The sequence below is a fragment of the Talpa europaea genome (assembly GCF_964194135.1).
Source record: "Talpa europaea genome assembly, chromosome: 5".
Classification (NCBI taxonomy): domain Eukaryota; kingdom Metazoa; phylum Chordata; class Mammalia; order Eulipotyphla; family Talpidae; genus Talpa; species Talpa europaea.
The window spans coordinates 134,067,943-134,080,764 of record NC_140071.1 but is presented as its reverse complement, the minus strand read 5'-3'; the positions used below and the strand labels follow the sequence as shown (position 1 = coordinate 134,080,764).

The 12,822-nt window shown below is 39.6% G+C and overlaps 1 protein-coding gene across 6 annotated transcripts in view; it reads right to left on the bottom strand.

Annotated features, from left to right (window-relative positions):
• The window catches only part of KCNIP4 (potassium voltage-gated channel interacting protein 4), a gene marked incomplete at both ends in the record, with an annotated part of 891,330 nt that overhangs the window by 11,942 nt on the left and 866,566 nt on the right, over positions 1-12,822 (bottom strand). For all 6 annotated transcript variants that reach the window (XM_084233318.1, XM_084233322.1, XM_084233321.1 and 3 more), the window contains 2 exons: positions 6,435-6,505; positions 10,175-10,244. In XM_084233318.1, coding sequence (XP_084089444.1) covers positions 6,435-6,505; positions 10,175-10,244 — 141 coding nt within the window. The remainder of the gene's footprint in view (positions 1-6,434; positions 6,506-10,174; positions 10,245-12,822) is intronic.

Genomic DNA, 12,822 nt, shown 5'->3' with positions numbered 1-12,822 from the left:
TAACAATTGCAACCTGTGGTGCCCAGGAAAAGGGGAGGTTCCAGGTTTCCTGCCCCACCAGAGGGAGGGTGGAGCTGAGCAGGGAGAAGAAGCTGCAGAGGAGACTGAGGAAGGAGGAAGCAGGATGGAGCCAGAAGGAGCCCTGGAGGAGGCAAGTAGAGCAGAGACATGTGAGGAAACTGCTCTTGCCTTTTGGTCGTGGACCCGGTGACAAAGCTGTGGGTGAGAGACCCGTGGGGAGGTGACCATGGCACCTTGATTTTGATTTTGCTCTTTTCCTCCCAGCTTGTCTGGCTGTTTCTGCCCCTTTTCTATGGATCCCCACCAGAAGGTGCTTTAGACTTGGGGCAGGCTTTTGGGCACCTCTCCTACTGCTGGGCACCACTCTGTTACAGTACCTGGTGCCTCAGGGTCGTCACTATGCCCAAGCATTTGTCCTCCTGGGGCCCATCATAAAGCAACATGGCCTAGAATCATACATGGGGAGAGGACTGTTTGCAACAAAGGTCCTGTGTACAGAAGGGAAACCATCAGATGACTCACCAAGGTTTCTGAGATGGCTAGTTAGGCAGTGACGGATTATGAAAAGTCATATACATGTTTAGTATCTTCCTTATTTGGTGCTTATGTATTTTCATGAAATTTTTTAAGGCTGCTTGTTTTCTCTGGTAGGATCTCCTAGAATGGCTGTGGATCCACAGTAGCTGAGCTACCATTTAAAGTGGTTGAAAGATGCAATATCAGGTGCACCCTAAAGTTAGCATTTGTTTGGAATTAATAAAAGTATCAACATGTCAAAAAATTACAAAGGGCCTCCCTGGTGGCACAAGGGGTTAAGCACAGCACTGTGGAGCTCTCTGCAGCCTCTGCAACACAAGTTCGATCTGGGGCCGGCCAGGGAGCTACCCACATGGCATAGCAGACCTCTCCTGTCTCGCCCGCTGCTCCCCTCAGTCAGCCTGCCTGTTCTGCTCCCCACTCTATCTTTGGTGAATATTCTCACCCTCCCACCTCTGGTCTGTACCCCAGTTCTTGTATTCATAAATAAATCATTCTTAACTCAAAATGGATTAAAGAACTAGACATAAGACCTGAAACCATAAAACACATAGAAGGAAATATAGGCGAAACACTACGGGATATGCACCTCAAAGACATCTTTATAGACACATCACCCAAAGCAGTGATAGTGAAGGCAAAGATCAACAGCTGGGACTACCTCAAATTAAAGAGCTTCTGCACAGCAAAAGAGACAATAACAAAAACTAAGAGAAACCCCACCAACTGGGAGAACATTTTTGCACCCAACACTAATGATAAAGGACTGATCACAAAAATCTGCAAAGAGCTGATGAGACTCAACAACAACAAAGAAAAGAATCCAGTCAAAAAATGGGCAGAAGAGCTAAAAAGAAACTTCTCTTAAGAGGAAATACAAATGGCCAACAGGCATGTGAAAAAGTGTTCACCATCACTCGTAATCAGGGAAATGCAAATCAAAACTACCATGAGATACCATCTCACACCAGTGGGAATGGCACATATTAAAAAAACTAGCAACAACAAATGTTGGCGAGGGTGTGGAGAAAAAGGAACTCTTCTGCACTGTTGGTGGGAGTGCAAACTGGTCCAACCACTGTGGAAAGCTGTGTGGAGATTTCTGGACCTACTAAACATAGAGCTTCCATAGGATCCAGCAATTCCACTCCTAGGTATTTACCCAAAGGACACAGAAACATCAATTCCAAAGAACACCTGCACCCCTATGTTTATAGCAGCACTGTTTACAATAGCTGAGCTTTGGAAACAACCCAAATGCCCAAAAATAGATGAATGCCCAAAAATAGATGACTGGATCAAGAAGATGTGGTCCATATACACCATGGAATATTACTCAGCATTCAAAAAAGATAAACACATGCAGTTTGCAGCAACATGGATGGCGCTGGAAGGGATCATGCTCAGCGAAATAAGCCAGAAAGAAAAAGAAAAATATCGGATGGTCTCACTCATAGCAGGAATCTAGAAAACTTAAATAAGGGACCAGGAAAATGAATAACTATAAGAAAGTTTAAATCATAATCAACAAACAACTATGAACCAGAGATACTCTATGAGGGGTGGGGGGTGTAGGGGGGGAGGGTTTGGGGTCAAAATAAGGGGGTTGCAATTGTATGGGGAATATAAAAATAAAATTAAAAAAAATAAAGGGTTTATTTCTCAAGATTGGTAGCCTGAATTTACACATTCAGGAGATTATATATTTATCTTGATTGGTACATAATACTATTATAATTTAATATCTTAAAAGTTGATTACAGGCACATTAAATTAAGTGATGAGAGTTCTTTGGTTTGATCTCACTAGGTTATTAAAATTAATGCATATTCAAACAAAAAACATAAATATATGCTTGATTTATGTAAAAAAATATTAAAGCTGTACTGAAGAGAAAACTGGAGTCATAATAATCCTATCACTTATTCTATATATTTTTTCTTGTACACCTGAGTATATATTTAAAGGTCATATACATGTATATGCATAGATATACATATATATTTCTACATATTTCATTTACAATTATAACTATTTTCTCACATCATTGAGCCTGTTCTGCTCCCCACTCTGTCTTTGGTGACACCATTTAAAAACTACATATGAGGTTCATCTATGAAATTGCCAAAATTTTTGATCATATTTGTCAAGAATAGTAATTTCATATGGTTTAAATTAATAATACTATCCCAGTGGCGTTTGAACATTTTGGACTCAAAATCATAATAAGAATTAAGTTTAAAATGAAACAATACAAACACACATGTGCAATTATAAACCAGAAACTAATTACCTTTTTCCATTAATTTTGCTCCATTAATTTTTAAAAAATATTCTGAACATTAATCTCTCCATTAATTTTACAATCTACTAATGGCTGCAATTTGTAGTTTAAAACACTGTTCTCAGAAAAATTGTAATTTATTTGACCATTATTTCCTACTGCTGTATATGTAAATTAATTTAGATTTTTCTTTATTAAAAATAATGCTGCAGTAAACATTTTTCTCTATTTGCCATCATTTCAACTCACTTTGTTAGGAAAAAGTGAAATCCCTGGCTTAGAGGACCCTAGAAACACTGGCATTTAATAGTAATCATAGCTACAATTCCTTTATAGGTGTGTGTGACGTGGTGCCAGGCAGTTTCCAAGCATTATTCATGTTGCTCACACACAACCACAGGGAATGAGCATTGCTGTTGTTATAGATGGAAATTAGGAGAAATAGGTGACTGACCCAAGTATACACACAGCCAGTGAGTCCCAGAACTGGAACCTGAACCCAAATCTCTCCCTCAAAGCCCAAGTGCTCATTTTTACTAGAACCAAAGGAATGGCTGTGCTTCCACAGAAGAACTTGCTATACCCATACACCCTATCTGATTTGTTTTACTATCAAAGGACATATTTGGGAGGTGGGATGAAACTGAGCCATAACGCTGCAATTCAATCACTATCTAATAATTGTAGAATATTTGAAGATGCCAGGAATTCTTGCCTTGAAATTATCTTATAAATGACTTAGAAAACAGCCTTAACTACTAAAAAAGTGAGTCAGTATGTGACTATAGGTGTGACTACGAAAATTAGAGGAAGATAAGCTTTTGAGAATAAGAATCCCAAGAGTTGCAGGCCCAGGACCTAGAAGGAGGCTTCTTTGAGACTGACTGGATGCAGATGCTAGCTAGGTTCATTAACATCAATTTAGGGCTTTCCTGGGTAAACTACTTTGATCCATCATTTAATCTTGAGAGATATCTCCCAGGATTATTTCCATTTGCCTTGAGGAAATTCAAGCTAGGAGAGATGAGGAACTAGCTCCAGGCATCAAAGATAGAAGATTTGAGTTTGACCCCTCAAGCACTTTCTCTTTAAATGAGATTTCTGGACCCCCATGAAGTCCAGAGTTTGAAAACAAACAAACAAACAAACAAACAAATAAAAAAAAATAGCAACAAAAAATGGAGACTCAGATTCTACAACTGGAGTGGGAAAAGATATGTTGAGCTTGAAGCAACTTGTGCCAGAAAGTGAGGAAGGGATCAAAGAAAGAGCAAAAAAAAAAAAAAAAAATCCCTCCTTGGTGTGTATGTGTGTGTACCTACGTGTGTTGATGATATAAGGACACAAGTAATTATTAAATGTGATTAGTCAGAATTCCAGCTGTTGATAACACTGCCTAAATAATGTCCTTTGAGGGCTGACATCTCAAAAGGAAATAATTTGACAAAATAACTCATTCTAGAAAGCAAGCTTTCCCATAACCATACGGATTTTGGGGAAAAACCACTTTTTTCTCATCACTGCAAACGACAAAGTGATTGCTTTTTAGGTATATACTTTTCACATTTTAGACTTTATCTCCAGGCAATGCCACTCACACTTTATTCTGTGTAAGTTGGATTGTCAGTTAAAGGTCTTTTGAAGCTCTGAACTGTGGTATGTGATGTCAAGTCATCAGTTATCTTCAGTAAGCAGGCATATCGATTTCAGAGTGTTCCAGATGAAACATGTATTTTAACTCAGCTTAGTAATTCACGTAAATTTGCTATTTGGAGCATGCTCCTGGGTGTGCTTTGCCCTGATTCCTGTGGTTTATTGATGTGTGATTGCAAATGCTGGTAGTAATGCTCAGTCAGCAAGTCACGGAATGGCATCCGAGGTGTTTTCTAACAAACATTGTGGCCCAGTCTCTCTGCCAGTAAGGGGCACTATTGTGATGATCTAGAATGGGAGATGGGAAACCATGGCCCACCATCATTTGTGTCAATAAAGTTTTATTAGAGCACAGTTGTGCATACTTACTTAGGCTTGGTTTATGTACCTACTGAGTAGTTACAACAACCAAAAGAATTGAGTAGCCTACACAGGCAAAACAGTTTACTATTTGACCTTTGTCATTTATAATTGGCTTTATTAGGAAAATTTCCCACATAATAACAGCTATAGTGATATCTAATGATATACTGGGGATCAGATACTGAGCCAAGCCCTTTGTCATTATTGCTTTTTCATTCTTTCATAACCTTGAGAAGTAGTTTTGCTTGTTGTTGTTAAATAGACACGAACACTGAGGTGTATAGAGTTAAAATACTTAGCCAAGGGTCTCGTAGTCATTTGGTGGCCTAGTGGGGAACAGATCTAGTCATACCTGCATCCAGGGCCCTTCCTGTTTTATTCACTCTGCCCTGAGGCTTAAGCCAATTAAGTGGAAAACTTCCATTTCCCTTTCCCATGGAATCAGGAGAGTCTCTGCTGTATTTCCCAGGATAGAATTGCCAGATAAATGTGTTCATTGACTAATCATCCTGTTTTCAAGCGCCTTCCAAATAGCTAATCAGCTTTGAAAAATAACCACAATAACCTAGTTTCAATTTCATTTTAACATTTATTAATTTAGCTACTAGCTTACCTTTGAAAGAAGAGACATTCAGCCACATGCTTATAACACATCCACAGCACCACTAATTTCCCCAATTATTATCTATATTCATCGTAATTACTGATATTTTACATGAATATTGTAATAGCAATGTTATGCATGGGCCTGTATCATGAACACTATGCTAAACTTACATGTGAAATAAGATATGATGTGCTATAGGTAATTGGTGGTGTGTTTCTCATACATGAGCAATGAAATCACCAGATGTCTGTGCCTTATGTAATCCCAACAGACTAGCTATGAAAATTGTTATTAGGTGAACTGGAACCTTTGACTTTTATATTATGGCTAAAGTAAGATTGTGCTGGGATGCATCTTGTTGGTAAAGTGCAGCAATCACGAATCGGATATTGTCGTGGGGTGATCACGAGGGGCTGATAGTCAAAGAAACATTACAGGGGACAGGCCCTATGATCATCTCACTTGTCCTGACCTCCCTCATAACAGCTGCTTCCCCATCTGGGACAGCTCCACCTGGGCTTGGCCACCGGAGGTTCCTAGTCAACACCTACTCAGTCACAACCAGCTTCTACACTTCTGTCTCAGCGATCTTTGTGGTTATGAGATAACCAGCTGAGGCTCCTGGCCCAGATCTTAGAATGATGGGCTACCAGAACCTGGGAGGGGGGTTCTGGGGAAAGAACCCAGACATGACGTCTCAATTAAACAAGATAAATAAAATTTGGAGATCTGCTGTACAACATTGCATTTGTAGTCAACGATAATGTATTGTCCACATAAAAATGTGTTAAGAAGTAGATCTCATGTTAAAAGTTCTTACCACAATGATTAAAAATAAAAAAGAATATAACAAGCTCATAAGTTAAAACAAAATTACAGCTGCTAAGCTCAAATTTTTTCACTAAAATAACTAAATCTCTTCCAGTGTGCCTGAAGGCAAATTGTACTTTTATAAAGTCTCAGACTTACCTCAAAACTCACAGCTCCATTGTGGTCTGTATCAAATGCATTGAACAGAAAATGTGCATATGTTGTCGAGTCTGAAATATTGAAAAGGAAAAGTCATTAAACCTCAGTTTCAAATATCCTGCATTTGACTTGTACAGATTGTCCAAGCTGCCTTTCACCCAGCAAGATTTACTCTGTGTCTTTTAACTTGTGCCTCTGCCCAGCTGCCCTCCTCTTTTTCAGGAGATGATTCTTATTCGAGGGTCATTGGCATGAACAAGCTGCGCAGAGGCCATTGGGGACAGACATTCTCTGTGAGTTTCAGGTTGGAAACATTCAGACCCTGGGAGTCTTGGGTGATATGACCTACAGGGGATTGCTATGGTACCACAGATGTGTGTGAGGGTTAGGTGAGTTGCATCTGGGCAATACTTAGAGCTTGGAGACTATCCTTACAAGTAAAATAAGAGAAACACTAGTAATTAGACAACAATGAATTGCCATTATTAGTCTTATTATTATTATTAAATTGTTCCTCATGTTTACAACTCAGAGGTTGAGAAAATTGCCCAAAGTCACATGGTCAATAAGAAATAGGGAGGGACAAAACTCAGAGTTTTCTTTTAAAAATTTATTTATTTATGGACACAAGAACTGGGGTGTAGGCCAGAGGCGTGGGGGGGGGGCGGTGAGAGGATCCACCAGAGAGAGTGGGGAGCAGAACAGGCAGACTGACCGAAATACACTGCTGAGGGAGCAGCGGGTAAGACAGGAGAGGCCTGCTGTGCCATGTGGGTAGCTACCTGGCCAGGGATCGAACTCATGCTGCAGAGGCTGCGAACAGCTTCCTAGTGCTGTGCTTAACCCCTTGCACTGGCAGGGAGGCCCATAACTCAAGAGTTTTCTGATTGAAAACCCAGGCTACCCCACAGCTGGTCAAGTTTTATGATAATAAATTGGGGAAGATGGTGACTTGTGAAATTTCTGTGGCCAGGTTGGAAGAGGATTATGTGACCCTGGAGAATCCCAGTTGCATGGAGTAGGGAGCCCTTGTTCTCTGTGGGTCCTGGCAAGGACTGGGGGTTCTGGGTGATATAGGTAGTTTGGGACAGGCTTCAGGCCTCAGGGCCCCCTCACGCTGCCTAATGGCTCTGCAGTAATTGGAAATCCAGCACTTCCTCCTACTTTGTTTCCAGTAGTTTCTTTCTCCCTAATTTTCCCTTCTTTTCTCCTCTCCAGTTTCTCTTTGTCTTCTTAATCTCTGAACTCTCTGCCTTTTCATTTTAAAAGTATGTACTTTTTCTTATTGTTTTCCTCATGCACAGTTTTCATTTTTAAGTGCTTCTATTTGACCCTGGATCAAATTTACTTGATTATTTTAAATGTTTCGTCTCATGGGTTTTAGCCTTTTATCTTAACCTTTTTTATATTTCAAAAATTTGTAACCTTTTAGCTCATTGGCTCTAGGCTTCCATCTTCTGTTTAAAATCTTGTCTATGTCTATTTTATAACTTTTAACCTTTATTTTATTGGGATTTAATAAAACTTCCTTTCACCTTTTATGTTATAAGTTGCTCTTTAAAGGCTGTCAAGAAGCTAAGTTAGAGTAGCAGGAGTAGAGAATTGTCCTCCCCTGATAAGAGAGGTGAGAGGTCATGCAAACTTTTCCCCCACTCTCAAATTCCCTTGACCTAATATGAACTATTTAGCTCGAATTCTTCACCCCATTGGTTACATTACAGAAGGCTGTATATGTCATGTGTTTGTACAGTTTCTCAAAATTATGGTGGCATTTTCTTTCACCTCTTACCTTTGGATATGATGTGATAAAGTTCTCATTTTTAAACATATGGGTTAATTACATTGTTTTTTTTTTTTAAGATTTATTCATGAATATAAGAAACCGGGTACAGGCCAGATGCATGGGAGGGTGAGAGGATACACCGGAGACAGAGTGGGGAACAGAACAGGCAGACTGATGAAATACACTGCTGAGGGGAGCAGCTGGCAAGGCAGGAGAGGTCTGCCGGGCCATGTGGGATTTGAACCTGTGCTGCAGAGGCTGCAGACAGCTTCACAGCCCTGCACTCAACCACCTCTGCCACCAGGGAGGCCATGAATTCATTACATTGTTATCATCAAGTATATAGACACCATAGTAGGCCTACATGTATATAAAACAGTTATGAGTAGAGTAGACATCCATGTAGCATTGACAAGTTCCAGGAAGAAATCCTTTGGGATCTGGGGCCAAGGATTTAATTGCAGTCAACACGATGCCATGGTTGAACTATCAAGAATTGTCAACCCACTTTTACTTCGAAGGTTATGTTCTCAATGGCATTTTTATCCAGATTTCTGGAAGTAATTGGTGCCCCATGGAGATAGGAGTTGAGGGTGATATATTAAACATATTTTTGGGAGAAGAAAAAAAAAAGAGATCTTGCTTATTTTATAATGAACTTCAATAAGCAGGTCTCTTGTTTTCATATTTATATAATCAGGGTAAATGCCTTTACCTTACCAAGCAGAACTCACTATGAATAAAGGCTCAGAACAGACAGTGCTAGCAATTTTTAAATTAAAAAAAACAAACAAACAAACAAGAAAACTCGGGCAGATGAAACTTACAATTGGTCTCAAATGGGGTTGCTCTAGTTTTAAAACCTGACCATGGGAGGTCACTCTCTAATGTGTTATAGAGGGCGTGCAGTTCTTCTAAAATTACCTTGGCAATTTTTTGTGGAAGTTAAGTCAGTTTTTGGTCATGATATACCACGTAGAGAATAATTGTTAATAGTGTTGTGGAGTCAGACTGCCTGAATTTGAATCTCAGATCTACCAAATATTAACTGTGTGACCTTGGGCAAATTGCTTCACCTCTCTGTCTCAGCTCCCTCATTTGTAAAACGAAAACGGTACATATTTCACTGACTTGCCATGAAAACATTAAATAAGATACTGCATGTGAAGTGTTTAGAACAGTGCTATGTTCATATTAAATTTCAATATTAGTTGTTCTTTCACAGACAAGTCCCCCACCCTTATTTAAACTACCTTCAGGAAATTTGATCAAAAAAATTTTTGGATGTACTACATAGTCAGTCAATCCCCTCTGCAGTGTATTTCAGCGCTCTGTACAATGTCTCTGGTGTATCCTCTCACCCTGCCACCCCGCCCCGATACCCCGCACCTCTGGCCTATGCCCAGCTCTTGTATTTATAAATAAATACATCTTAAAAAAAGAGAATGTTTTCTCAGATATTTTTTTTTTTGGGGGGGGTGGAGAGTGGTAGGAAAGAGTTACAGAAAGAGACAGAAGCCAAAAAAGGGAGGCTACAGAAAAATCTAGATTCTGACCCAGATCTGCTGCGTAAGAGATGTGTGGCCCTGAGCAAATCGTTTAACTACACTCAGACCTAGATTTCACATCTGAAAATTGAGGATAATTACATTTGTCCTAATTCTGAGAGTTGGGAGCCTGAAGTGAGACCTATAATGCATGTGGAAGAGCTTTGTGCCATCCCCAAGGTGAAACTGTCCCGGAGAGTACATTGGGGAGGCAGGGCACAACTCAAGAGTGAACTCTTGGTTATTTGATACCTTGTAAGTAATTCACATTCATGATACTCTGAAAATGATGTGCAATGAATTCTTTCAAATAAAGGTAAAAACGCTGAGTCATGTCATGATTTCAAACCAAATTCGAGATTGTAAGCATAATTCTGAGAGTCGATTAACAAGCCCACATTTATACTTACCTCCCTGTGGAAAGAACTGCGAGTAAATCTCTTTGAAGGTTTCTTCATTAACCACGCCACTGGGGCATTCCTACAGAAGGTGGCAGAGAAGAATAGGAACAAAGTGTTCATAAAATTGATTTCATTTTGCACAATTTGAAAAAGAATTGTCTACCTTGCAAAGTTGCACCCAAAAATTTAGCCATCTGCCCATTATTGCCAAGACTAAAAGCAGCCTTCCATTTCTCACAGGAAGAAAAAAAATAATGGCAGCTGCAAAAATTTTTGCACGTAAGTGTCAAAGCTGCTCTGACATTAAAAAACTGACTGCTGATTTTAAGAACACAGGTTTACACTATGGAGAGCTGTGTGGAGATTTCTGGACCTACTAAACATAGAGCTTCTATATGACCCAGCAATTCCACTCCTACGTATTTACCCAAAGGACACAGAAACATCCATTCCAAAGAGCACCTGCACCCCTATGTTTATAACAGCACTGTTTACAATAGCTAAGCTTTGGAAATAACCCAAATGCCCAAAAATAGATGACTGGATCAAGAAGATGTGGTCCATATACACCATGGAATATTACTCAGCAATCAAAAAAGATAAACACATGCAATTTGCAGCAACATGGATGGCGCTGGAAGGGATCATGCTCAGCGAAATAAGCCAGAAAGAAAAAGAAAAATACCGGATGGTCTCACTCACAGCAGGAATCTAGAAAACTTAAATAAGGGACCAGGAAAATGAATAACTATAAGAAAGTGAAAATCAAAATCAACAAAAAACTATGAACCAGAGACACTCTATGGGGGGTGGGGAGGGGAGGGATTGGGGTCAAAATAAGGGGATTGCAATTGTATGGGGAATATAAACATAAAATTTATTATAAAAATAAAATAAAAAAAACAGAACACAGGTTTATTATCAATGAAGAAAGAGGAACTTAGGTTGCTTTTCTTGCTGCACAGACACTGAAGGAAGTTTTTAGGATGCACTTTGTTGGAACTTGTGTTGTGTCCGTGATGATTTGCTGGACCCAAAGACTCTTTAGTTCAATGAGAAAAAAAGTTTAAAGTGACCCGAGAAGTTTCAAGTATGAATGAATGAACTTAACTAACCGTACACAATAAAATGGTTTTATAACATGTGACCTTGAATAAGACAGAACCTCAAGATTTTTTGAATCTCTGGAGGGGAGCCTTGAAAAGAAACAGGCTGGGCATCATGAATTCCTGCTCTTCATCCTGTGGGTGGATTTATTTGAGATTGCTGGATACTCACTAACTTTAGATATTCTATGAATGTTGGGCTGTGTACCTGTTGGGCCCAGAGTGAACTGGGCATTTTCTCAAAAAGAAATTAAAAAGTGGAATATTAAAAGGGTCAGCCTTGGTGCAGAAAAGAGAACTAAGAAATGAACCTTAGACCAAAGTGAGGTCAAAACTCTCTCTGCTCCCTGGGTTTGTAGAAAAGTGTGGTTGGACAGGGGAAGAAAAGGGTAAAGGGGGTAAAGGGGTGTAGGGGAACAAAGAGGGAGGAAGCAAAGGGTCTAGGGTGGGGGAGTATGAGTCCTTTGGGGGCCCACACACTATGGTAACTGCCTGAAGGGGGGAAACCTACAATTTCTTATGAAAACAAAGATGTAAACCAATATTACCCCAATAAAAAATGTTAAAAATATTCTGCAAAATGCCAGTTAACTAGATATTTTTTGAAACAGACAATTCACAACACAGGAAATGAAAATAATTAATAAGCAGAAAAATATTCAATCTCAAAAAAAATGTCTGGTAGGGAATTGGAGGTGCAGCGCCTCCTGGAGCAGTGGGGGCTGACAGTCAAGTTGAGTAACTTGTGGGCTGTCAATTGTCCACTGAGGGTGGGGAAGTGAAGCTCTGTCCAGACCTTCTTGGTCACTTCTCATTCCAGGCTCGTGATCCCCGGGATCCCTGTGCTCCCGGAGTCACAGCTTCCCCCACTTGTACGATATAAACTCCCACATTCACTGCAGAGAGTCAAGGGTGTGCTAACTTCTTTGATTTTAGACAAAAATATCCCGTGTGATTTTAATTTGCCATTTTCTCTGAGATCTTCAAAAATCATCTCGTGTTTAAATATTCACTTAGCCTTAAAAATTATTGTCCTCTTGGGAATCAATTTGATTTATTAATTTGATCTTTCTGTATTCCAGTTAACCAGTTACTCACAGCAGTAATGTGGTTCCTTCACAAGAAGAGTTTTCTATTTTCTCATTCATTGGTGTGAAAGGAAGGGCCTCTGATACATAAACACAATTTAAAATAATAGTTTCAAGATATTTGCAGAGCCTGTCTATGTACATTTCTCCCTTGTGATCATTGTAATCAACCTATGACTTAGGTCTCTTCATTCACAGAGACAGAACTTGAGGTTCTGAAGACAAAGGCCCTTGTCACTCAGCCAGCCAGTGAGAGAGCCAGAAGGCAGGCTTGGACTTTTGACAAGGTCACCGCTAGGTTTTGCATTTGATTCACCTTGTTGAAATAACAATGACCCCAAAGACCTAAGAGGATTAGAGAAAAGAAAACACAACCAAAAACAAATGAACAAAAACAAAAAAATAATAAAATCAGCAAACTGTGATGGTTAATTTTGTGTCAACTTGCATGAGCTGCAAAGGC